Source organism: Salmo trutta, chromosome 19, assembly GCF_901001165.1.
Source record: "Salmo trutta chromosome 19, fSalTru1.1, whole genome shotgun sequence".
NCBI classification, from domain to species: domain Eukaryota; kingdom Metazoa; phylum Chordata; class Actinopteri; order Salmoniformes; family Salmonidae; genus Salmo; species Salmo trutta.
In genome coordinates, this window is record NC_042975.1 from 42,360,422 (window position 1) to 42,387,228 (window position 26,807).

The following is a 26,807-nucleotide window of genomic DNA, read 5'->3' on the forward strand; positions in this document are numbered from 1 at the left end:
GACTGTGTGTGTGTGTGTGTGTGTGTGTGTCATGTATGTTGTGATGGCATTTTTGTATATTTTCCCTATGTTTTGGGCCATTATAAAAGTGTTGCAAAGTCTCTTCATGGTTACAATTGGCTGTGAGCTGTTTTTAATGGAAAGCGAGGGAGTGAGACACTGCCAATAGAAAGCAGAGAAAGAGAGGTGAAGAGGCTGTTAACATGAGATAAGAAGGGGAGATACAGGAAGAAAAGGGTGGGAGAGTCGGATGGTTACACATCCATGATTATTCATGCCTTGATGTTTAATTAAATCGCTGCTGTATGTATGAATACACTCTCTCTCACACACGCACACACGCAGGCACACACAAACAGCCTCACATCACTTGCTCGGTTTGGTAACTAAGACACTACCTTTCAAGTGAAAGTGTGTGTATAACCTGTGGCCCTTCAGATGGTTGTCTATACTACTCTACTGTATGTGGTGCTACAGATACACTGCCTGATCATCTATTTCTACTGGTCAAGCAATGGTGACATACAGGACGTTGTTAGGAATTAGTGGAGAAATACTGATCTGTTGTCAATACTGAGATGAATACAAAGGGCATCTGACAGAGCCCAAGGATAGCCATAACACCAACTGGTTTCATGGAAATGCTGAATATAGTAGATATTGGCTATTGTACCTCTTCTTATCATAGTTATCAACATCCCTTCCACAGGAATAGAATGCATCATATAACCGTTTGATGTAAATCTGCACTTTGTTGTTGCCCACTTACTCTCCGTCTTCTCCAAGCCTTTCAGTCTTTTTTGCTATTTGAGAGAGAGCGAGAGAGAACAGAATTCCTTTCAAGTATGAAGAGAAAGTTGAAAGGGGTGTAGAAAAAAGAGTGGGGATGCATTTTTAAACGATGGGAGACTTTTTTAGAACACTGACACGTGTGCAGACACACACACACACAGACACATGCAGAAAGAGAGAGAGGTAGAGAGAGAGAGAGAGAGAGAGAGAGAGAGAGAGAGAGAGATGTACAGTGTTGGTACAGATCCAATGGGATTAGAAGTTCTGGGCAAAAACACAAAACCCCTCAGAATGTTTGAAGCCCTTTCTTCAAATTCACAAGAGCTTTCTGGTGGAAAATGTCCTGTCCTACGTAACTCTCTCTGTATGTCTGTCAATGTCTCAGTCTCTTGCACAGGCAGGAAGGAGATAGGGGTGCTGTTGCATGGTTCTGAGTCCTGGATCCTGTGTAGACTGGTTATGGTTGATGGCTTTGTTTCTGTGTATGCCTGGTTCAGATGAACTCTTATACTGTGGGGACTGACTCTGATGGCCTGCTTCAGGACTAAATAAACCAGGTTGGTGTGGTGTGAGAGGACTGGCTATGAATGAAGTAGTAAGAAGCAGACACAGCTAACTATGTATTGGCAGGCTCTGAATGCTCTAATATTTATCTTACACCTAATTCAAGCCCAGAGGGGATTCTATCTGTCTAACTACTGAAGCTCTCCCTATCCCCCCTCTACTTCTCTTCTCTCCCTATCCCCGCTCTACTTCTCTTCTCTCCCTATCTCCCCTCCACTTCTCTTCTCTCCCTATCCCCCTCTAATTCTCTTCTCTCCCTTCTCTCCCCCTTTACTTCTCTTTACTCCCGATCCCCTTTTACTTCTCTTTACTCCCTATCCCCCTCTACTTCTCTTCTCTCCCTATCCCCCTCTACTTCTCTTCTCTCCCTATCTCCCCTCCACTTCTCTTCTCTCCCTATCTCCCCTCCACTTCTCTTCTCTCCCTATCTCCCCTCCACTTCTCTTCTCTCCCTATCTCCCCTCTACTTCTCTTCTCTCCCTATCTCCCCCCCACTTCTCTTCTCTCCCTATCCCCCCTCCACTTCTCTTCTCTCCCTATCCCCCCTTTACTTCTCTTCTCTCCCTATCCCCCCTCCACTTCTCTTCTCTCCCTATCCCCCCTCCACTTCTCTTCTCTCCCTATCCCCCTCTACTTCTCTTCTCATCTCCCCTCTACTTCTCTCTTCCTATCCCCCCTCTACTTCTCTTCTCTCCCTATCCCCCTCTACTTCTCTCTTCCTATCCCCCCTCTACTTCTCTTCTCTTCTCTCCCTATCTCCCCCCCACTTCTCTTCTCTCCCTATCCCCCCTCCACTTCTCTTCTCTCCCTATCCCCCCTCCACTTCTCTTCTCTCCCTATCTCCCCTCTACTTCTCTTCTCTCCCTATCTCCCCTCCACTTCTCTTCTCTCCCTATCTCCCCTCCACTTCTCTTCTCTCCCTATCTCCCCTCCACTTCTCTTCTCTCCCTAGCTCCCCTCCACTTCTCTTCTCTCCCTATCTCCCCTCTACTTCTCTTCTCTCCCTATCTCCCCTCCACTTCTCTTCTCTCCCTATCTCCCCTCCACTTCTCTTCTCTCCCTATCTCCCCTCCACTTCTCTTCTCTCCCTATCTCCCCTCTACTTCTCTTCTCTCCCTATCTCCCCTCCACTTCTCTTCTCTCCCTATTCCCCCTCTACTTCTCTTCTCTCCCTATCTCCCCTCCACTTCTCTTCTCTCCCTATCCCCCTCTACTTCTCTCTTCCTATCCCCCCTCTACTTCTCTTCTCTTCTCTCCCTATCTCCCCCCCCACTTCTCTTCTCTCCCTATCCCCCCTCCACTTCTCTTCTCTCCCTATCCCCCCTCCACTTCTCTTCTCTCCCTATCTCCCCTCTACTTCTCTTCTCTCCCTATCTCCCCTCTACTTCTCTTCTCTCCCTATCTCCCCTCCACTTCTCCACTTCTCTTCTCTCCCTATCTCCCCTCCACTTCTCTTCTCTCCCTATCTCCCCTCTACTTCTCTTCTCTCCCTATCTCCCCCCCACTTCTCTTCTCTCCCTATCCCCCCCTCCACTTCTCTTCTCTCCCTATCCCCCCTCCACTTCTCTTCTCTCCCTATCCCCCTCTACTTCTCTTCTCATCTCCCCTCTACTTCTCTCTTCCTATCCCCCCCTCTACTTCTCTTCTCTCCCTATCCCCCTCTACTTCTCTCTTCCTATCCCCCCCTCTACTTCTCTTCTCTTCTCTCCCTATCTCCCCCCCACTTCTCTTCTCTCCCTATCCCCCCTTTACTTCTCTTCTCTCCCTATCCCCCCTTTACTTCTCTTCTCTCCCTATCCCCCCTTTACTTCTCTTCTCACCCTATCCCCCCTCTACTTCTCTTCTCTCCCTATCTCCCCTCCACTTCTCTTCTCTCCCTATCCCCCTCCACTTCTCTTCTCTCCCTATCCCCCCCTCTACTTCTCTTCTCTCCCTATCCCCCTCTACTTCTCTCTTCCTATCCCCCCTCTACTTCTCTTCTCTTCTCTCCCTATCTCCCCCCCACTTCTCTTCTCTCCCTATCTCCCCCCTTTACTTCTCTTCTCACCCTATCTCCCCTCCACTTCTCTTCTCTCCCTATCTCCCCTCCACTTCTCTTCTCTCCCTATCCCCCTCTACTTCTCTTCTCATCTCCCCTCTACTTCTCTCTTCCTATCCCCCCTCTACTTCTCTTCTCTCCCTATCCCCCTCTACTTCTCTCTTCCTATCCCCCCTCTACTTCTCTTCTCTTCTCTCCCTATTTACCCCCCACTTCTCTTCTCTCCCTATCCCCCCTCCACTTCTCTTCTCTCCCTATCCCCCCTTTACTTCTCTTCTCTCCCTATCCCCCCTTTACTTCTCTTCTCTCCCTATCCCCCCTCTACTTCTCTTCTCTCCCTATCCCCCCTCCACTTCTCTTCTCATCCCCCTCTACTTCTCTTCTCTCCCTATCCCCCCTTTACTTCTCTTCTCTCCCTATCCCCCCTCTACTTCTCTTCTCTCCCTATCCCCTTTTACTTCTCTTTACTCCCTATCCCCCTCTACTTCTCTTCTCTCCCTATCCCCCTCTACTTCTCTTCTCTCCCTATCCCCCCTCCACTTCTCTTCTCTCCCTATCTCCCCTCCACTTCTCTCCTCTCCCTATCTCCCCTCCACTTCTCTTCTCTCCCTATCTCCCCTCCACTTCTCTCCTCTCCCTATCTCCCCTCCACTTCTCTTCTCTCCCTATCTCCCCTCTACTTCTCTCCCTATCCCCCCTCCACTTCTCTTCTCACCCCCCTCTAATTCTCTTCTCTCCCTATCCCCCTCTACTTCTCTTCTCTCCCTATCCCCCCTCTACTTCTCTTCTCTCCCTATCCCCCCTCTACTTCTCTTCTCTCCCTATCCCCCCTCTACTTCTCTTCTCTCCCTATCTCCCCTCCACTTCTCTTCTCTCCCTATCCCCCCTCTACTTCTCTTTACTCCCTATCCCCCTCTACTTCTCTTCTCTCCCTATCCCCTTTTACTTCTCTTTACTCCCTATCCCCCTCTACTTCTCTTCTCTCCCTATCCCCCTCTACTTCTCTTCTCTCCCTATCCCCCCTCTACTTCTCTCCTCTCCCTATCTCCCCTCCACTTCTCTTCTCTCCCTATCCCCCCTCTACTTCTCTTCTCTCCCTATCTCCCCTCCACTTCTCTTCTCTCCCTATCCCCCTCTACTTCTCTTCTCTCCCTATCTCCCCTCCACTTCTCTTCTCTCCCTATCCCCCTCTACTTCTCTTCTCTCCCTATTCCCCCTCTCTATTTCTCTCTCTCGATCAATCCCCTCTCTGAATACCAATTGTCCCATCATCATACTAAGGCAGTTGCATATATATTCCCACAGCATGTAGAACACTTAGAGTTATGCAAAACAATATTCACTACTCAAATGCTACAGAGAGCAGAGATAGGGTTGAGTAGAATCCCGCCATGTGCAGAGGAAAGACTGTATTAGTCTCTAATAGGCCGTTCTGTGCTCTGCAGTCAGAAATCCAACATAATTGGGACGAATCGGAATCTCAGTTCCTGAAATAGCTTGTTTTTCTTATAATTAATTAGGATGTGAAGTTTTGATTTAACTTCAGGAAACTCTCTCTCATCTCAAACCTCTCAGTTAATGAGAGCAAACATCAGACAAAGCAGGGAACAAAAACAAGCAGCTATTTATACAGACCACTAGAGACAGAGGAGGCTCCAGCTAAAGGAACTGCGCTGCCCTACGAGACACACAAACACGGCGTGAGTTCGTGCATGAGTGTGTGTTTGAGCGTATGTGCATACATGCTTACATGCGTACACAACTCTGTGTGGGTGATGGGATTGTGTCTACGTTTTTACATAAAATCAGTCATAATTCTAATTTCCATCATTATCTTTTTTCTCCTGAAATGGAGAATCCACGTCTCCTCGACTCATTCCTCCTCGCTGGCACTGACATGTTGTTCTTAGGGAAAATACACATGCAACAGCAAGGCAGGACACTGCCATATGTCAAAGCAATCATGCAGAAAGGGAAGCAGAGGGGTATTTTAGAGGTCATCGTGTGTGTGTGTGTGTGTGTGTGTGTGTGTGTGTGTGTGTGTGTGTGTGTGTGTGTGTGTGTGTGTGTGTGTGTGTGTGTGTGTGTGTGTGTGTGTGTGTGTGTGTGTGTGTGTGTGTGTGTGTGTGTGTGTGTGTGTGTGTGTTTTCCTATGGTTCGCAAAGAAGGGCACCTATTGGTAGATGGGTGGAAATAAAAAAAGCAGACATTGAATATCCCTTTCAGCATATACACCCAGTCACTATAAAGATACAGGCATCCTTCCTAACTCAGTTGCCAGAGAGGAAGGAAACCGCTCAGGGATTTCACCATGAGGCCAATGGTGACTTTAAAAGAGTTACAGAGTTGAATGGATGTGATAGGAGAATACTGAGGATGCATCAACAACATTGTAGTTTCTCCACAATACTAACCTAATTGACAGTGAAAATAAGGTACAGCATAACACATATTCCATAACATGCATCCTGTTTGCAACAACTTTGCAATAATAAATACTGCAAAAAATAAGAAATTAACTTCATGCCATGAATACAAAGCATTATGTTTGTGGCAAATCCAACACAACACATCACTGAGTAGGGTAACACGGCGCCATTCTTTTGCCTTGTCCTCCAGGAACATTTTGTGGGGTGAGGCTTCAGGACTGTTGCCGACTCAGCCTTTCTGTATCCTTGGCCTATTACCTCTGCCGCTGTTAGTTCGTTGTAGAACTGGTACTTTAAACAAAAGGTAACAAACAAATTAACAACAAGAACTCATGAGCATTGGTTCAACAAACACTTCTTTCTAATCACTCTATTCGTTACTATATATTTCAGAGAATTTGTGTTGACGTTTTTGTTTTTCTTTCCAACATTTGGAGCAATGTCACTGGAGACCTATGGGTGCTGGCTAGGCTGTGGGGTGGAGGTTGTGGCAGAGGTTGTGGTAGGGGTAGAGGTCATAATGGGGGTGAAGCCAACAGCTCAAATAAGACCGTTTTTTTGTGGGATACGGATGGATAATTCTGGGTGCTGCTTCATAAAACTGTAAAACCAGTGTATGCCTGCCAACCACCTTTCTTTACTGAATGCGTTTTGGATTCCTGTCCTCTCCGCCAGGTCAAAGGCCAGTTTCTGGACAGCCGAGGGAACTTTTCATTTTTGGGATATGACTCACCAGGTTACATTCGAAAGAGATTGGTAACCCACCCAAATGGCTGTGGCCTGGGGTTTTGACCTGCTTGTCTCAACGAAGCCTCAGGGTTTGGGGTTGCACATTAAAAGCATGTGCAGTTAATGCCCTGCCCTATTCTGACCCCTAACAATAACCGCTATTCTGACCCTAACCTTCTAACCCTAACCCCTATTCTAACCCTATCCCCTATTCTGACCCTAACCTTCTGACCCTAACCCCTATTCTAACCCTATCCCCTATTCTCACCCTAACCTTCTAACCCTAACCCCTATTCTAACCCTATCCCCTATTCTCACCCTAACCTTCTGACCCTAATCCTAACCCCTATTCTGACCGTAACACTCACCCCTATTCTGACCCTAACCTGCTGACCCTAAACCTAACCCCTATTCCTTACAATAGCCCTAACCCTATTCTGACCCTAACTCTAACCCTATTCTGACCCTAACACTCACCCCTATTCTGACCCTAACCTTCTGACCCTAACCCTAACACCTATTCTGACCCTAAACCTGGCCTCTATTTTAACTCTGACCCTTAACCCTAATTCTAACCCTGCTAACTGGGGGTTATCTGGCTATGCTAGCAGACATTACCTTATGCTAACTAGCTGGCTAGTATTTATTTCACCTCAGACTGACTAAATTACTGCTAGAAACAAACGATCAACCATAAGGGCGTATCTCACCCCATTGTAGGGGGGGGGGGGGGGGGGCATCTTGTCCCCAACATACTAACCAAAATGACCTTTTTCTAAATGACAAAACATTTGATAAATGTACCTCAAAATCGTTTCGATGGAATGACTTCAAAAATGTTGATGAAACGGAGGTCATTTGTAATTGATCAAGACTAGTGGCTGCCAGAGGAACTGTAGAATTTTTTTAGGGGGACATCTTGTGGTTTTTCTGAGAATTATGGGACACACACACACCTCGCCCCATAGTACCCTACCACTTTTCATATTTTCAAGCATGGTGGTGGCTGCACCATGTTATGGGTATTCTTGACATAGGCAAGAACTAGGGAGTTTTTTATGATAAAAAGAAACGGAATAGAGCTAAGCACAGGCTAAATCCTAGAGTGAAACCTGGTTCAGTCTGCTTTCCAACAGACACTGGGAGACAAATTCACCATTCACAGGAGAATAACCTAAAACACAAGGCCAAATATACACTGGAGTTACTTATTAAGACGACATTGAATGTTCCTGAGTGGCCTAGTTACAGTTTTGACTTAAATCTGCTTGAAAATCTATGGCAAGACTTGAAAATGACTGTCTAGCAATGATCAACAACCAAGTTGACAGAGCTTGAAGAATTTTCAAAAGAACATGTGCAAATATAACACAATCCAGGTGTGCAAAGCTCTTAGAGACTTACGAAGAAAGACTCACAGCTGTAATCGCTGCCAAAAGTGATTCTGACATGCCACTCAGGGGGCTGAATACTTATTTTTCATATTTTCATTACAAATGTTAACATTTGTATTTTCTGTAGATTGTTGACCAAAAAATGGCAATGAAAACCATTTTAGGGGTGTGAATAGATTCTGATGGTACTATCTAGAGAGCTCTAATGCAGCAGGATGAGAGGCCACTTAGCTTAAAGATATTCCACCCTGTCATAGAGTAGGCATGGAGGGAAGGGAAGAAGGAGAGAAGATGAAGTAGCATAGTGAATGTGGGTAGTATGGATCACTCTCAGCCTGACATACTCTAGATCCATACCATTCACTAGTCTGGAGGTGTGAGCACAGCAGCAGTTACCCTGCTGTTATGCAGTGTCAGTATGAGGAGAGAGGGAGGGGAAGGGAGGGAGGGAGGGAAGGATGGAAGAGGGAGGTGGGGGTGAAGAGTGAAAGACAGGGAAAAAGAGAGTGGGGTGACCGAGGAGTGAATGAGAGCAGGGTGGGAGGGGCATGGAGAAGCATGAGCAGCTTGTGTGCATTTGGGGAAGGAGAATTTGAGCAATTTTTCGTTCACTCAGAAACGACGGCAAAAGAACAGGGGTACCACCATAGAGAGACCCAACGTGGACCAGACAGAGAAGAGACAGGAGGAGGGCAGAGGCTTATTCAGAGATATAGAAAGGGAGAAAGCCATAGAGAGAGGAAGACTGCTCAGTCCTCAGTTTGTTTGAACAGGCGGGTTTCCACGGCGACAACATGGGCGCAGTGGTCGGCACTTTGACCATGCAGACTAAGCAGAGGAGACGACCATCCAGAGGTATGTCAACTACAGGGCATTCGGAAAGTATTCAGACCCCTTGACTTTTTCCACATTTTGTTACGTTAGAGCCTTGTTCTAAAATGGATTAAATAAATGTTTTTCCTCATAAATCTACACACAATACCCCATAATGAGAAAGCGAAAACAGGTTTTTTGAATTTTTACAAATGTATTAAATAAAACATGTAAATACCTTATTTGCATAACTAGTCAGACCCTTTGTTATGAGACTCTAAATTGAGCTCAGGTGCATCCTGTTTCCATTGATCATCCTTGAGATGTTTCTACAACTTGATTGGAGTCCACCTGTGGTAAATTAAATTCAATTGAGACATGATTTGCAAAGGCACTCACCTGTCTATATAAGGGTCCCACAGTTGACAGTGCATGTCAGAGCAAAAACCAAGCCATGAGGTCAAAGGAATTTTCCGAATCGCTCCGAGACAGGATTGTGTTGATGTACAGACCTGGGGAAGGGTACCAAAAAATGTCTGTAACATTGAAGGTCCCCAAGAACACAGTGGCCTCCATCACTCTTAAATGGAAGAAGTTTGGAACCAACAAGGCTCTTCCAGCCAAACTGAGCAATCGGGGGAAAAGGGCCTTGGTCAGAGAAGTGACCAAGAACCCAATGGTCACTCTGGCAGAGCTCCAGAGTTCCTCTGTGGAGATGGGAGAACCTTCCAGAATCTCTGCAGCACTCCACCAATCAGGCCATTATGGTAGAGTGGCCAGAAGCCATTCCTCCGCTTGGAGTTTGCCAAAGGCACCTAAAGAACTAAGACCATGAGAAACAAGACTCTCTATTCTGATGAAAACAAGATTGAACTCTTTGGCTTAAATGCCAAGTGTCACGTCTGGAGGAAACCTGGCACCATCCCTACGGTGAACCATAGTGGAGGCAGCATCATGCTGTGGGGATGTTTTTCAGCGGCAGGGACTGGGAGACTAGACAGGATTGAGGGAAAGATGAACAGAGCAAACTACAGAGAGATCCTTGATGAAAACCTGCTCCAGAGCACTCAGGACCTCAGACTGGGGCGAAGGTTCTACTTCCAACAAGACAACGACCCTAAGCACACAGTCAAGATAACACAGGAGTGGCTTCGGGACAAGTCTCTGAATGTCCTTGAGTGGACCAGCCAGAGCACGGACTTGAAACCGATCTCGGGAGAGACTTGAAAATAGCTGTGCAGCGACGCTTCGCATCCAACCTGACAGAGCTTGAGAGGATCCTCAGAAAAGAATGGGAGAAAAGAATGGGAGAAACTTGTGTCATACCCAAGAAGACTCAAGGCTGTAATCGCTGCCAAATGTGCTTCAACAAAGTACTGAGGAAAGGGTCTTGTACTTATGTAAATGTGATATTTCCAAACAATTCTAGAAACCTGTTTTTGCTTTGTCATTATGGGGTATTGTGTGTAGATTGATGACAAGAAAACAAACAATTGAATACATTTTAGAATAAGGCTGTAACGTAACAAAATGTGGAAAAAGTCAAGGGGTCTGAATACTTTCAGAATGCACTGTACATCAATCAGACAGACCGCAGAGACACACCAGAGAGACAGAGAGAGACAAACTCAAAAGACAGACACATAGAAGACAATAATGCCTGACAAGCAGGGACACCCAAACTGGATAGAGAATCTGAACTATACTCTCATGGTTATGACTGAATAATCATGGTCCTTAACCAGCAGCTAATGATCATGAGTTTGGCTGTGACATGTCTTAGTCTCTATGGAAACTCTAAGCTAGCATGTACAGGATAATGCTATTATTATTAGTAGTGGTAGTTAGCAACTTACTTCAAACTGCACAGAGATACAGAAATGGTATCCACAAGTTAATCTGACTGGGGAAGTAGATAAATGGCCTCACTGCCAAAATCCCAAAGTATCCCTTTGAAAGCATGAGACCTTGTGATGTTTTATTATCAACTAATGATATATTGGATGTTTCTATGTGACTTTGTTTAAATCTGATGGTCAATGATGATCGATTCAGATCATAATTCGCCATAATAAGATGATAATATGACAATACAAGGGAGACATTATTGCTTAGAACAAGTCTTAGACTGCTTTATTGCAGCATTATAGTGCATTATAGTTGTGGGCTTCAGGTCAAAGGTTACCCTCTCTAATATGTCTGATAGCTAGATGGACAGTTAAGTCAGTAAGGTGACAAATTAAGTGCTATAGGGCTACATAAATGGATGACATTACTGTTGATATAAAAAACCTATAGGAATGATGTCCACTCATACCGCCCTAATGGTTGTATAGTAACAAGTGTGGACAGGAAGAGAAGTCAAGGGACAGAACAATAGAGAAACTGAAAGTGGACAGAAAAATGAGATAGAGATGGATAGCATCACTGACACATAAGTGAACGCAGAGGAGAGTGAGGAACAGTGATCAGGGGAGGACTATGTGTGTGAGATATGTGGCGTCTTTCCTGTGGTGCACATTGCATGCTGTCCCACGGGCACGGTTGAAAGATTGTTGTCATATATAAGTATGCCCTTGAGAAAGACAGGGTTCAGAATCATTGCTCCTGACTCAAAGGCCTTTTATTACAGTTGGTGTGTGTCAGAGGAGGCTGGTGGGTGGAGCTATGGGAGGAAAGGTTCATTCCAATGGCTGGAATGGAATCAATGAAACGGAGTCCACGTGTTTGGTACCATTCCATTAATTACATTCCAGTCGTTACGATAAGCCCGTCCTCCTATAGCTCCTCCCACCAGCCTTCTCTGGTGCGTACGTGTGAGCATGTGCGTGTGCGTATGTGCGTGTGCGCTTGCTTGCGTGTGCACAGATGCACATGCATGTGCTCTCAAGACAAGCAGAGGGAGAACGTGCGTATGTGTTTTGCATGTGCATTGGCACTCAGCTCACATCTCATACCTCTTCCTGTCCGTATGCTTGAAAGGCTGTTGTCATGGAGACTGCAGGGTTGTGGGGGCATAAGAGGGGGATGTGAACAATACTCTGGTGCCTCATGGGTGGATTATGAAGTGATGGTACTATGATATGGAGTATACACTCCAGGGACTACTGCAATAAGTCACACTGTGTGATATTACATGAGGTGCACCACCAGAATCATGTTAGGCATGGCTTTCTACAAATACCTCACATGTTTTTGCCCAGACTTATTCTCAGTGATGAAATTCTCAAAATTGTTTGTTTTCTTGTTTTAAAATGGGGCAGATGTTTAAAATGTTTTTATATTAATGGTAGATGTTAACAGAATGCAAATATACTGCATGTTCTTTTTAAATGAAAAACCCATTTGGCAACCTTAAAAATGTTAATACCAATATGAGTTATGGCTTGGGGGTGAGGGGGGCAATTCTGTATTCATACATCCTCGCATTGACAATCAGTTAGGAAGATTGATCTCCTTGATTACAATCCTGCCATTAATTAAGGCTGACGTTAGTTATAATCATGTGACCTTGCATCCCACAGATTAAATGCATTGATATACGCAGCAGCAGACAGCTGTTGGATTCATCTCCAAAATCACTTGGCAACTCTTGGAAAATAATTTGACCATCACTAACACATACAATCCCCTTCAGCGGTTTGTGAAAGAAAAATGTCCTTCAAACAGCTTGTTTTTCTTCTGCAGATGAGAGACGGCGTGTGTTTTTCTCCTGGAGAGGAGAGACGGCGTGTGTTTTTCTCCTGGAGAGGAGAGACGGCGTGTGTTTTTCTCCTGGAGAGGAGAGACGGCGTGGGTTTTTCTCCTGGAGAGGAGAGACGGCGTGTGTTTTTCTCCTGGAGAGGAGAGACGGCGTGTGTTTTTCTCCTGGAGAGGAGAGACGGCGTGTGTTTTTCTCCTGGAGAGGAGAGACGGCGTGGGTTTTTCTCCTGGAGAGGAGAGACGGCGTGTGTTTTTCTCCTGGAGAGGAGAGACGGCGTGTGTTTTTCTCCTGGAGAGGAGAGACGGCGTGTGTTTTTCTCCTGGAGAGGAGAGCCGGCGTGTGTTTTTCTCCTGGAGAGGAGAGCCGGCGTGTGTTTTTCTCCTGGAGAGGAGAGCCGGCGTGTGTTTTTCTCCTGGAGAGGAGAGCCGGCGTGTGTTTTTCTCCTGGGGAGGAGAGCCGGCGTGTGTTTTTCTCCTGGGGAGGAGAGACGGCGTGTGTTTTTCTCCTGGGGAGGAGAGCCGGCGTGTGTTTTTCTCCTGGGGAGGAGAGACGGCGTGTGTTTTTCTCCTGGAGAGGAGAGACGGCGTGTGTTTTTCTCCTGGAGAGGAGAGACGGCGTGTGTTTTTCTCCTGGAGAGGAGACACGGCGTGTGTTTTTCTCCTGGAGAGGAGATCCGGCGTGTGTTTTTCTCCTGGAGAGGAGAGACGGCGTGTGTTTTTCTCCTGGAGAGGAGAGACGGCGTGTGTTTTTCTCCTGGAGAGGAGAGACGGCGTGTGTTTTTCTCCTGGAGAGGAGAGACGGCGTGTGTTTTTCTCCTGGAGAGGAGAGCCGGCGTGTGTTTTTCTCCTGGAGAGGAGAGACGGCGTGTGTTTTTCTCCTGGAGAGGAGAGACGGCGTGTGTTTTTTCTCCTGGAGAGGAGAGACGGCGTGTGTTTTTCTCCTGGAGAGGAGAGACGGCGTGTGTTTTTCTCCTGGAGAGGAGAGACGGCGTGTGTTTTTCTCCTGGAGAGGAGAGACGGCGTGTGTTTTTCTCCTGAAGAGGAGAGACGGCGTGTGTTTTTCTCCTGGAGAGGAGAGACGGCGTGTGTTTTTCTCCTGGAGAGGAGAGACGGCGTGTGTTTTTTCTCCTGGAGAGGAGAGACGGCGTGTGTTTTTCTCCTGGAGAGGAGAGCCGGCGTGTGTTTTTCTCCTGGAGAGGAGAGCCGGCGTGTGTTTTTCTCCTGGAGAGGAGAGACGGCGTGTGTTTTTCTCCTGGAGAGGAGAGACGGCGTGTGTTTTTCTCCTGGAGAGGAGAGACGGCGTGTGTTTTTCTCCTGGAGAGGAGAGACGGCGTGTGTTTTTCTCCTGGAGAGGAGAGACGGCGTGTGGTTTTTCTCCTGAAGAGGAGAGACGGCGTGTGTTTTTTCTCCTGGAGAGGAGAGACGGCGTGTGTTTTTCTCCTGAAGAGGAGAGACGGCGTGTGTTTTTTCTCCTGGAGAGGAGAGACGGCGTGTGTTTTTCTCCTGGAGAGGAGAGACGGCGTGTGTTTTTCTCCTGGAGAGGAGAGACGGCGTGTGTTTTTCTCCTGGAGAGGAGAGACGGCGTGTGTTTTTCATCCTGGAGAGGAGAGACGGCGTGTGTTTTTCTCCTGAAGAGGAGAGACGGCGTGTGTTTTTCTCCTGGAGAGGAGAGACGGCGTGTGTTTTTCTCCTGAAGAGGAGAGACGGCGTGTGTTTTTCTCCTGGAGAGGAGAGACGGCGTGTGTTTTTCTCCTGAAGAGGAGAGACGGCGTGTGTTTTTCTCCTGGAGAGGAGAGACGGCGTGTGTTTTTCTCCTGGAGAGGAGAGACGGCGTGTGTTTTTCTCCTGAAGAGGAGAGACGGCGTGTGTTTTTCTCCTGGAGAGGAGAGACGGCGTGTGTTTTTCTCCTGGAGAGGAGAGATGGAGCGATGAATAGATGGAGTGTGTGACGCAGAGGTTCTGACAGCAGTGTCAGATAAAGAGACATTCCACCTTGGGGATCTAAAACTACTAAACTCAGTACCTCCACCTTCACCACTCTCTAAACAGCCATGTCAGAACAGGTGCTGATGAATATTCATTGGATGAGAAACCATTAACTAATGAAGTACTAACCTCAGAGACTGTCTCTGACTGTCTGATTTGCCCACTGGCCTCCGTCCCGTCTGGGCCTGGCTGTGACTCATGGGAGATGTCTCCTAATTGTGACTGACTGCTTAAAAACCTATTTCCACAGAGGATGTATTTGGTCCTGATCACCATGGGACTGAGTCACAGGAATTGTTGTCTTTCAGATAATTGGGTTTGTTTTGCAGTGATATGTGGTATTGAAGCTCTGTCCGAAGGCTGTTGTGCATAAGTAATCAGACTGTAGTTGTGGCAGTATTCTGGCTGTGTATTATAAAAGTATTGAGGCCGTTAGTATTGAGAGGCCTGGTTTCTCTTTGTATCCAGGCTGAGCAGAATGAGGGTATGTCCCTCATTGGGTTTGGTTTCATGGGGTTCTCTTTCTTTTACTCCAATTTAAATGAGGTATGTGTCTAAATCTTCCACCCGCTTCTCCTTATCCCTCTCTCTGTCCCCTCCAGACATAATCTGGATTCCTTTATTCTTCTCTGCCTCCATGTTTGTTTGTGTCCTCTTCTCTCTCTCTCTTTCACTTTCTCTCACTCTTTCTCTTCTCCTTTTCTCTTCATCACTTCAGCCTGCTTCCTTTTCACACATTCACTCTATCCTACCACCCACTATCTCCTACCCGCTTTTCATCCTCTATATCATTCCCACCTTATCGATCTCCCCCTCTTTCCCTAGCTCTTTGTTGAGGACTCTATAGCAGCGATGGGCAACTTTGATGGGTGTGTGGGCCACAAAAAATCTGAACTCATCATGAGGGGCTGCAGTGGCTTGGGGGTTTGTGATGGATATCCATACCCACACATGCAATCATAGCCTGCTCTAGCCTTTTGGGGGAACGAAGTGAAAAAAAATGAAGTTTTGGAGTTAATCTCCTGAAATTCTACACATTTTGCCATGGGGTAGAGAGAAATGTTTCCAGTTTTTTATATATCAGTCGGTAATTCGACCATGATTACTACACGTTTAGATAGCTGGCTAGACTAACTTACAAAAAATAAATAAATGTTTAGCTGACAAGGGCTAATTGAGTGACTGTCAGTGACTAACATAACAAGATAAAAACTGTAATTAACTTATTCAGGTGTGTGTGTGTGTGTGTGTGTGTGTGTGTGTGTGTGTGTGTGTGTGTGTGTGTGTGTGTGTGTGTGTGTGTGTGTGTGTGTGTGTGTGTGTGTGTGTGTGTGTGTGCGCGTGTGTGCGTGTGCTACATGTACAGTACCAGTCCAAAGTTTGGACACACCTACTCATTCAAGGGTTTTGCTTTATTTTTACTATTCTCTACATTGTAGAATAATAGTGAAGACATCAGAACTATGAAATAACACATATGGAATCAAATAGTAACCAAAAAAGTGTAAAACATCAAAATATATTTAATATTTGAGATTCTTCAAAGTAGCCACCCTTTGTCTTGATTACAGCTTTGCACACTCTTGGCATTCTCTCAACCAGCTTCACCTGGAATGCTTTTCCAACAATCTTGAAGGAGTTCCACGTAGGTTGAGCACTTGTTGGCTGCTTTTCCATCCAACCAAACCAAACCATCTCAATTGGGTTGAGGTCGGGTGATTGTGGAGGCCAGGTCATCTGATGCAGCACTCCAATCTCCTTCTTGGTCAACTAGCCCTTACACAGCCTATAGGTGTGTTGGTTCATTGTCCTGTTGAAAAACAATTGATAGTCCCACTAAATGCAAACCAGATGGGATGGCGTATCGCTGCAGAATGCTGTGGTAGCCATGCTGGTTAAGTGTGCCTTGAATTCTCAATAAATTACTGACAGTGTCACCAGCAAAGCACCCCCACACCATCACACCTCCTCCATGCTTCACGTTCGGAACCACACATGCAGAGATCATCCGTTCACCTACTCTGAACCTCACAAAGACACGGTGGTTGTAACCAAAAATCTCAATTTTGGACTCATCAGACCAAAGGACAGATTTCCACCAGTCTAGTGTCCTTTGCTCATGTTTCTTGGCCCAAGCCAGTCTCTTCTTCTTATTGGTGTCCTTTAGTAGTGGTTTCTTTACAGCAATTCGACCAGTTCTCTGCTGCCAATGACTGGAAGGAATTGCAAAAAATCACTGAAGCTGGAGTCATATCTCCCTCTCTCTTTAAGCATCAGCTGTCAGAGCAACTTACCGATCACTGTACCTGTACACAGCCAATCTGTAAATAGCACACCCAACTACCTCATCCCCATGTTATTACTTACCCTCTTGCTCTTTTGCACCCCAGTATCTCTGCTTGCACATCATCATCTGCACATCTATCACTCCAGTGCTAATGCTAAATTGTAATTATTTTGCATCTATGGCCTATTTATTGTCTACCTCCCTACATTTGCACACACTGTACATAGATTTTTCCCCAAAAAATTATGTGTTATTGCCTGTACCTTTGTTCATGTAACTCTGTTGTTTTGTCGCACTGCTTTGCTTTATCTTGGCCAGGTCGCAGTTGTAAATGAGAACTTGTTCTCAACTTGCCTACCTGATTAAATAAAGGTAAAATAAACATAAACGAAGGTCTGATTCACGCAGTCTCCTCTGAACAGTTGATGTTAAACTCTGAAGCATTTATTTGGGCTGTAATTTCTGAGGCTGGTAACTCTATTGAACTTATCCTCTGCAACAGAGGTAACTCTGGGTCTTCCATTCCTGTGGCGGTCCTCATGAGAGCCAGTTTCATCATAGGGCTTGATGGTTTTTGCGACTGCACTTGAAGAAACTTTCAAAGTTCTTGAAATTTTCCGGATTGACTGACCTTCATGTCTTAAAGTAATGATGGACTGTCGTTTCTCTTTGCTTGTTTGAACTGTTGTTGACATAATATGGACTTGGTCTTTTACCAAATAGGGCTATCTTCTATATACCACCCCTACCTTGTCACAACACAACTGACTGGCTCAAATGCATTAAGAAGGAAAGAAATTCCACAAATTAACTTTTAACAAGTCTGAGCGGACCAAGTAATTGGTGTCACTAAAGCGGAAAGGTGGAATAAACGAGTCAGCAGTAGGTTCTCTTGATTGAACACAGTTCTCTATTGAGGGATTTCTGACAATACAAACACTCCAACACAATCAATGAGAATCTCCCAAGGAACAACATACATCTTCTTCTTCTTTAGATGACACAGGAACCCAAGACGATTAACTTTAAACTATAACAACAATCACAGATTTGTCACCATCTTAATGGATCTTCTTGAATAGCTCCCCTCTCTTGGTAGCCATTCTACAGAGATAAACTATCTTCCCCCTCCCTGCTGGTTCCATCCTCTCTCTTATAGGGGAAAGAGAATATGTCATTAGTACTGTCAGCTGTGCTTAATTGCCTCTGGTTACCTTGTAACCACACATGCCTTGTTGGGCTACTATCCGTGAGCCCAGCCTGCCCTCTGGTGGTCCTTCCACACAAGGCACACCTGTTAATTGAAATACATTCCAGGTGACTAACTCATGAAGCTGGTTCAGAGAATGCCAATAGTGTGCAAAGCTGTAATCAAGGTTAAGGGTGGCTACTAAGAATCTCAAATCTAAAATATATTTTGATTTGTTTAACACTTTTTTGGTTACTACATGATTCCATATGTGTTATTTCATAGTTTTGATGTCTTCAATATTATTCTACAATTTAGAAAATAGTAAAAAGAAAGAAAAACCATGGAATGAGTAAGTGTGTCCAAACTTTCGACTGGTGCTGTATGTGAGTAGTTATCTGCAGAAAGGGCTTTCTGAGATGAATGTATGTTGCACAGTTTTATGGTATGGACCCTGTCAGTATCCATAATGTAAACCTACCCAGTCAGGCTGACTGTTGTTTGATCACCATAAACACACAGAACAACAAGCCACCACATACGCATTCAGTGAAGTTCTCCTTAACAATATTTGTTTATGTGGGTGGAGGGTTGTGAATGCGCTTGGCTGATTTATATGTTTGTTTTTCATTTTTATTTAACCTTTATTTAACTAGGCATGTGCATCTTTTTTAATTTATTTATTCAATTAGTGCCTGTGTTCAAACCATGTTACACGTCTGTCTGCCTCCATGACAACAAGAAATGTCTAAAACGTCAGACATTGCGACACTGATTGAGGGAGACATTGGTGAGAGGGATTGAAGGATTGAGAAAGTGTATCGACCAAGAGGTCAAGTGGAAATGAAAACAACTGGAGTAGTTGAATAACAAATATTGGAAGAGAGGTGGACCAGGATAGGGGAGAAGATTTTTGCAGTCTAAGAATTTGCCCATTTCACAGTAATCACAGTAAATTAACTTCACATAGTGAGTGTGTGACAAAGATATATCTCGTAGTTAGTGAGGAATGAGTGTCTTTGTGAGAGTCTGTGGATGAGTGTGTGAAGTCTGTCTCCTGTAGAAGAGCCGTCTAGCCTGTATGTTTCGTCATCTCATCATCTATAATCCAGATTATCATAAACCTGGAGGCTGTCCTCTTCATCTGCATGATCAGTGTTGGTACTGATACGTGATCTTCATTCAAATCAGTTCAAGGATGGAATCAAATGAAACCATGTCCACCTGATACAGTAATGAGCAGAGGACCTAACCCTCGAATAACCCAAAACACAATTTGTGAAGTTGATCAAATGTAAGGATTGCGTGGAGGATCCAAAACAAAGAACACAATTCAATATAAGCTGTACTGCACAAAGGGATTCAACTGATAAAGAAAAGCCTATCCAGCAAGGCTGTTCGGGATGGTGGTGATTTCACAGTGTGTTAAGGGACCTATTACCATGGAGATGCCAGCAGGAGCTAGGCACTCAGGATCAGCTGATTCGGCTGTAAGGGGATTGAAGCTTTGGGCAGATTCTGTTGGAATGATGTATTATACCAATGAGTTACAGACAGACAAGAACACTCAATGTGATGTAGTAAGATCTGTGAAGTGTGGCTCATTAGGAGTTACAGGTGAGATTTGATCAGTACATCAGTCAGTCAGTCTTTTCAATCTGAATGATGGGGGGGATCAGTGTCTTCCTCTGTGAATTAAAATGTCAAACATGTCAAATGTAATTACCACCTTCCACTTCCTCTGCAACAGTCCCTTCTTCATTTGAATGTCCCTCCCTTGCACCCTTTCTCAAAGTCTCAGTGATGCTGGCACAGTTACAGCTGGACCTGCAGGGTAGGGTAGGGTGTGTGTGCGTGTGAGGTTTTGAATATTTTCCAGGTATTTTACAAATGTTCCATCCCAAGGATAAATCACTTTTCTCCCAGGTAACCCAGTGTTTCCCGCCAAAACTGGAAGCGTCATGTAAAAGCATTATAAAATATATAAATAGGCCTATGTCTGGATTTGATTGGAGATTTGATCAAAATTCAAGCCTGATGCTACCTGAGCCTGATGAGACCTACATTAAATACATTAAAAAGCCCAAAAGATTGGGGGCTTTTGATATATGATATAGGCTACTTATCAGGAATCAAGTTAAGACCCAAATGCAGACTGTGTGAAGTATCAATGTTTATTGTAGCCACAGGGACAGGCAAACGACAGGTCAAGGCAGGCAGGGGTCGATAATCCAGAGCAGAGGCCAAGGTACAGGATGGGAGGCAGGTTCAGAGACAGGCAGTAGTCAGGCGGACGAGTACAGGGTCAGGACAGGCAAAGGTCAAAAACCAGGAGGACGAGAAAAAGCGAGACTAGGGTAAAACAGGAGTTGAGACAAACCGCTGGTTGGCTTGAACAAACAAGTCGAACTGGCAACAGACAGACAGAAAACACAGGTAATAATACACAGGGGATAATGGGGAAGATAGGCAACACCTGGAGGTTGGTAGAGACAAGCACAAGGACAGGTGAAACAGATCAGGGAGTGACACTACTCCACATTACGCACGACAGAAAAACATTAAAAGCCCACAGATGTAGCTAGCTATATGCTCTCTTGGGTAAAGAAATGAAACTAGCTCCAGTAGGCTAATAATTTTTACTGTATTACTGTACTGCATTGTATTATACTGCATTATATGGACTGGAATTATGCACATCTTCAAACCATGATAAAGTCGATAGAGAACATACGATTCTGGTGCAGCACATGCGGCCTACAAAGTTACAAGTATAGGCTAACAAATTAGAATTTTGAAATATAATAGGGCCTATTTGTATAATTAGTAGGCTGATGCATATACACACACCTTTCATAATATTTCCCCTAAGGTTATTAGCGTGCCTCTTGCTCTCTCTATTGTTGTGTCTTTCAACAGTTACTTTAAGTTTAGTTGTCCCTGTCTCAATCATTCTCATGACATCGTTGAATAACATAGGACTAGAATTAGATTCAGAAGACTTTCTCTTCACGAGGATTGAACGGTTATGGGTCTGAATAAATAACTGCTATAGCTGCTGCCATCGTGCGTTCGCTCTTCTTTCAAACTACCCGTGAGTTCTATTGGCTGCTGTATTTAACATTCAGCAAACAAGAGCTTGCGTCTCTCTTCAAATAGTCTATTGGTATGAGAAATGCTAAAATAATTATGTCCAGCAAGCTATTCTAGTCTAGTTTTTCCTGCATGGGACTTCAAGATCTAAGGAGCGTTTTTTAAGGAGTGAGGTCAGCGGAGCACAGGCGTGTGCGTATTGCGCAAGAAACAGAGGATATAAGTTACAAGCTTATTATGCAAAACCCATAATTAATTAGCTAAATGTACAGTAAGGCTAATACTGCATTGAATGTATTACCTGAAAGAGGTAGGCTAGGACATCTATACAGTGCCTGTATTCAGACCCCTTGACTTTTTCCACATTTTGTTATTTTACAGCCTTATTCTAAAATAGATTCAATTGTTTTTTCCCTCATCAATCTAAACACAATACCCCATAATGACAAAGCAAAAACAGGTTTTTAGAAATGTTGGTTAATTTATTAAAAATATCACATTTACATAAGTATTCAGATCCTTTACTCAGGACTTTGTTGAAGCACCTTTGGAAGCGATAACAGCCTAGAGTCTTCTTGGGTATGACGCTACAAGCTTGGCACACCTGAATTTGGGGAGTTTCTCCCATTCTTTTCTGTAGATCCTCTCAAGCTCTGTTAGGTTGTATAGGGAGCGTTGATCCACAGCTATTTGCAGCTCTCCAGATATGTTTGATCGAGTTCAAGTCTGGGCTCTGGTTGGGCCACTCAAGGACATTCAGAGACTTGTCCCGAAGCAACTCCTGCATTGTCTTGGCTGTGTGCTTAGGGCCGTTGTCCTGTTGGAAGGTGAAACTTCACCCCAGACTGAGGTCCTGAGCACTCTAGAGCAGGTTTTCTTTAAGTATCTCTCTGTACTTTGCTCCATTCATCTTTCCCTCGATCCTGACTAGTCTCCCAGTCCCTGCCGCGGAAAAACATCCCCACAGCATGATGCTGCGACCACCATGCTTGACCATAGGGATGGTTCCAGGTTTCCTGACGCTTGGCATTCAGGCCAAACAATCAAGCGGGCTGTCATGTGCCTTTTACTGAGGAGTGGCTTCCGTCTGGCCACTCTACCATAAAGGCCTGATTGGTGGAGTGCTGCAGAGATGGTTGCCCTTCTGGAAGGTTCTCCCATCTCCACAGAGGAACTCTAGAGCTCTGGCAGAGTGACCATCGGGTTCTTGATCACCTCCCTGACCAAGGCCCTTCTCCTCTGATTGCTCAGTTTGGCTGGCCGGTGTGCCTTTCCAAATCATGTCCAATAAATTGAATTTACCACAGGTGGACTCCAATCAAGTTGTAGAAACATCTCAATGATGATCAATGGAAACAGGATGCAACTGAGCTTAATTTTGAGTCTCATAGCAAAGGGTCTGAATATTTATATAAAAAAGGTGGAGGTTTTCATTACATTTGCAAAAAAAAAAAGTTTTTTAAACAGTTTTCGCTTTGTCATTATGGGGTATTGTCTGTAGATTGCTGATGTTTTTTTATTTTTATTAAGGCTGTAACGTAACAAAATGTGGAAAAAGTCAACGGGTCTGAATACTTTCCGAAGGCACTTAATATAGGGCTATACATCAATCTAGAACAGGATTATCTATTTTGGGGTTCATGGAGAGAGACACAGACTGCGAGAGAGTCCTTGAGCGTGCCCTGATTTAAAGCAATGATATTCGATTGATAGGCTGTTTTAAACTCTGCAGCTGCAATTAAAAAATATATATCTTTACAAGGAGAAAATAAGGTGACTCCTGAAAGCCAAATGGAGATGGATAAATTTGACACTCATTCAGTCTTTATATTACTGTAGCACAGACAATGCTGCAGCAAATGTAGGCCTACCTGTCACAATAAAAAGTTACTATGATGAGATAGATGATAGGTCTACATGCATTGTGAACTGCGTTCCATACTGAGATGGGCTGTCTGTCCCCACCCTGAGCATTGATGATTCATCATGCAGTGTCCGTAGAGAAGCCACATTTAGACATTGCATATCATTTAATAGTTCCAATTCACGTCATGCTGTTCATATAAATAATTTATTATTATTTAACTGTTTCTCACGGGTATTTATCCTGATAAAAGGGAGTGGTTTTGGGTGGTAAATCCTGGTAAATTCTGCTCATAGATTATGCATGTATGAACTACACTATGACACATCCAGCACAAAGCTTGTGTGTGTGTGTGTGTGTGTGTGTGTGTGTGTGTGTGTGTGTGTGTGTGTGTGTGTGTGTGTGTGTGTGTGTGTGTGTGTGTGTGTGTGTGTGTGTGTGTGTGTGTGTGTGTGTGTGTGTGTGTGTGTGTGTGTGTGTGTGTGTGTGTGTGTCTGCCTGCGTGGGTCTGCTTGCATGCGTGATGGGGTGATGATCGACTCATTTACATTTACATTTTAGTCATTTAGCAGACGCTCTTATCCAGAGCGACTTACAATAGTGAATGCATACATTTCATACATTTTTTTCCGTACTGGTCCCCCGTGGGACTCCATTCATGATATGCAAGAGTCTGTGTTTTGAAATAGCGACGTGTATTTGTGTGTTTTAGTTCTGAGAGGAACACATCTGTGCATGTTTCCTAGTCTCCTCCAGTGGGCCAGAGGCTGTCCCTCCCCCTCCCCCGCCCCCTCCTGAGAGGACGCCAGCTCATCACATCATTACCCAACATTCATCTCTCTCTGGCACCCAAAGCACAAAGTTACCATCCATAAAGTTCCCCAAGTCCATAATGGGGAGACCAATGTCATACCTCTAATCCTCCCTCCCTCCCACCTCTTCCTCCATACAGTCTCCTCTCTTCTGAAACCTTCTCCCCTGCCTCATTTCTGTATTCTTCCTCTCCCAACATCATACTCCCCTTTTCCTCCTCTCATATTTAACTCCTCTTCCGTTTGTTTAACTTGCCATGCCTCATCCTCCTCCATTACACCTCTCTCTCTCCGCTCTCACAATCTTCTCTAGAATTGTTCTGTAGACTTCTCTTAACTTTCCATATGTTTCGCTGTCTGCCTCTCTCACCACCTATACAAAGACTCGAGACGGGGTAACTTTAAAGCTTATTCTTTCTGGCAACATTGATATGGTTTACTGTGAAACAAACTGTGATGTCTGTGATGTTTAAATGATGATGCATCTGTGACATTTCACACTGGTTTATTTACATAAACACACAATTAATATCTATCTCCCTCCCTCACTCGCTCCCTCCCTCACATACTCCCTCATTCCATCGCTCCCTCACATACTCCCCCATTCCATCCCTCCCTCACATACTCCCTCATTCCGTCCCTCCCTCACATACTCCCTCATTCCAACCCCTCCCTCACATACTCCCCCATTCCATCCCTCCCTCACATACTCCCCCATTCCATCCCTCCCTCACATACTCCCTCATTCCATCCCTCCCTCACATACTCCCTCATTCCCTCCCTCCCTCATTTCCTCCCTCCTGCCCTCTCTCTCTCTAGACAAGATTGATGATGAGTTGGAGATGACCATGGTGTGTCACAGGCCAGAGGGTCTGGAGCAGTTGGAGGCCCAGACCAACTTCACCAAGAGAGAGCTACAGATCCTCTACCGAGGCTTCAAGAATGTACGCACCTCATCCTCCCTTCTACTGTCTGTCTATCTTCATCTTCTTTTCCTCTCTCTTTCTCCCCGCCTTTCCTCCGCTATCGCTCTCCCCGTCTTTCCTCTGCTATCTCTCTCCCTGTCTTTCCTCTGCTATTGCTCTCTCCATGTCTTTCCTTCGCTATCTCTCTCCGTCTTTCCTCCGCTATCGCTCTCCCTGTCTTTCCTCCGCTATCTCTCTCCCTGTCTTTCCTCCGCTGTCTCTCTCCCTGTCTTTCCTCCACTGTCTCTCTCCCTGTCTTTCCTCCGCTGTCTCTCTCCATGTCTTTCCTCCGCTATCTCTCTCCATGTCTTTCCTCCGCTATCTCTCTCCCTGTCTTTCCTCCGCTATCTCTCTCCCTGTCTTTCCTCCGCTATCTCTCTCCCTGTCTTTCCTCCGCTGTCTCTCTCCCTGTCTTTCCTCCGCTGTCTCTCTCCCTGTCTTTCCTCCGCTGTCTCTCTCCCTGTCTTTCCTCCGCTGTCTCTCCTCAGCTGTCTCTCTCCCTGTCTTTCCTCCGCTGTCTCTCTCCCTGTCTTTCCTCCGCTGTCTCTCTCCCTGTCTTTCCTCCGCTGTCTCTCTCCCTGTCTTTCCTCCGCTGTCTCTCTCCCTGTCTTTCCTCCGCTGTCTTTCTCCCTCTCTTTCCTCCGCTGTCTCTCTCCCTCTCTTTCCTCCGCTATCTCTCTCCCTGCCACTCTAAAGTATACATTCCTATGTTGCCTCTCTTCTTTACAAGTGTTAATGTCAAAGCACCCTTATCTCTTACTCCGATAAGTAAATGCATTCAGCCTCATGCCTTCATCACTTCATATGCTGCTAATCGGTTTGTACAGGCCTGCAGCTAGACGAACTAAGCCTGTCATACACCATAACAACAATTAAATGCTGCGTTACCCATATACACCCAATGGGAAAATATATGTAAACATATATTCTCTACACACAAACATGCTCAAACACCCACTGACACATTGACACACCCCCATATACAAGATATATACAAATTGCTAGTTAATTAGCTGTTAGATTTGATTGACATGTTAACTCTAACCAAGGGTGGTGCCATTTGAGTGTAAATGATTGGTTGATCTGGCCGCTCACCAGAAGAAGCTGCATTATTTCATTGTTTGAAGTAATGTTTTCACATGGTTTCCACAGGAGTGCCCGAGTGGAGTGGTGAATGAAGAAACATTTAAACACATCTATGCCCAGTTCTTCCCCCATGGAGGTATAGTAAACCACACACCTCTCATTTAGATACATAACATGCCCTTTCTTGTTTGCGACTCATTTACAAGCACTCTGGGATAAAACAAATCTCATGCCTGTATCTGGTTGTGTTGCAGATGCCAGCACTTACGCTCATTATCTCTTCAATGCGTTTGACACGACTAGCAATGGATCCATCAAGTTTGAAGTACAAACCACACACCACCACCATCACTCAGAGAACGCTTTAAATAAAACATGTCTTCATCTTATTTGTACTAGTGTTATCACTCAGTCCGAAGACAGTATTTTTTCACTTTAATCTCTCTCCCTATGTGGTGACTCACTCAGGAGTTTGTAATGGGACTGTCTACTCTGCTGCGGGGCACTCTGAGAGACAAGCTGGAGTGGACTTTTCATCTGTATGACATCAACAATGATGGCTACATCAACAGAGAGGTCTGTGTGTTTATTTACATGTCAGTTATATTGAAAGACTTACATATGACGTACTTATTAATACAGTGTTTGTATTTCTGTGTTACAGGAGATGACTGAGATTGTGAGGGCCATTTACGACATGATGGGGAAATATACCTACCCTGCACTCAAGGGAGATGTCCCTAAGCAGCATGTGGATGCTTTTTTCCAGGTGACTTTACCCGGCATCATACAGTACAATGTAATACCAAAACAGATGCTTACTGCAGAAGGTTATGAAACCCTTAGGTGTGTGCAACAGTATAGACCACATAATAACAATTTCATACATATTGAAAAAATTATGTACAATTCTCTTACCTCTTCCCTCCCCCATAGAAAATGGATAAAAACAAAAATGGAGTTGTGACTTTAGAGGAATTCATTGTCGCATGCCAGGAGGTACGTATAGTACAGGCATATGTTTCTACATTCGATATTGCTGTCGGTATCTATGTAAGATGCTA

General features: G+C 44.9%; 1 protein-coding gene across 5 annotated transcripts in view; it reads left to right on the forward strand.

The window, feature by feature from the left end:
- LOC115154620 (Kv channel-interacting protein 1) overlaps positions 1 to 26,807 on the forward strand; it is a 44,033-nt gene that overhangs the window by 15,125 nt on the left and 2,101 nt on the right. For 3 of the 5 annotated variants that reach the window (XM_029701055.1, XM_029701056.1, XM_029701059.1), the window contains 6 exons: positions 24,512 to 24,636; positions 25,810 to 25,879; positions 25,998 to 26,068; positions 26,212 to 26,319; positions 26,408 to 26,512; positions 26,680 to 26,742. In XM_029701055.1, the coding sequence (XP_029556915.1) occupies positions 24,512 to 24,636; positions 25,810 to 25,879; positions 25,998 to 26,068; positions 26,212 to 26,319; positions 26,408 to 26,512; positions 26,680 to 26,742 (542 nt within the window). Of the gene's footprint in view, positions 1 to 1,328; positions 1,350 to 8,497; positions 8,802 to 24,511; positions 24,637 to 25,809; positions 25,880 to 25,997; positions 26,069 to 26,211; positions 26,320 to 26,407; positions 26,513 to 26,679; positions 26,743 to 26,807 lie in introns of those variants that run through there. The other 2 variants (XM_029701060.1, XM_029701057.1) reach the window with 2 other exon arrangements.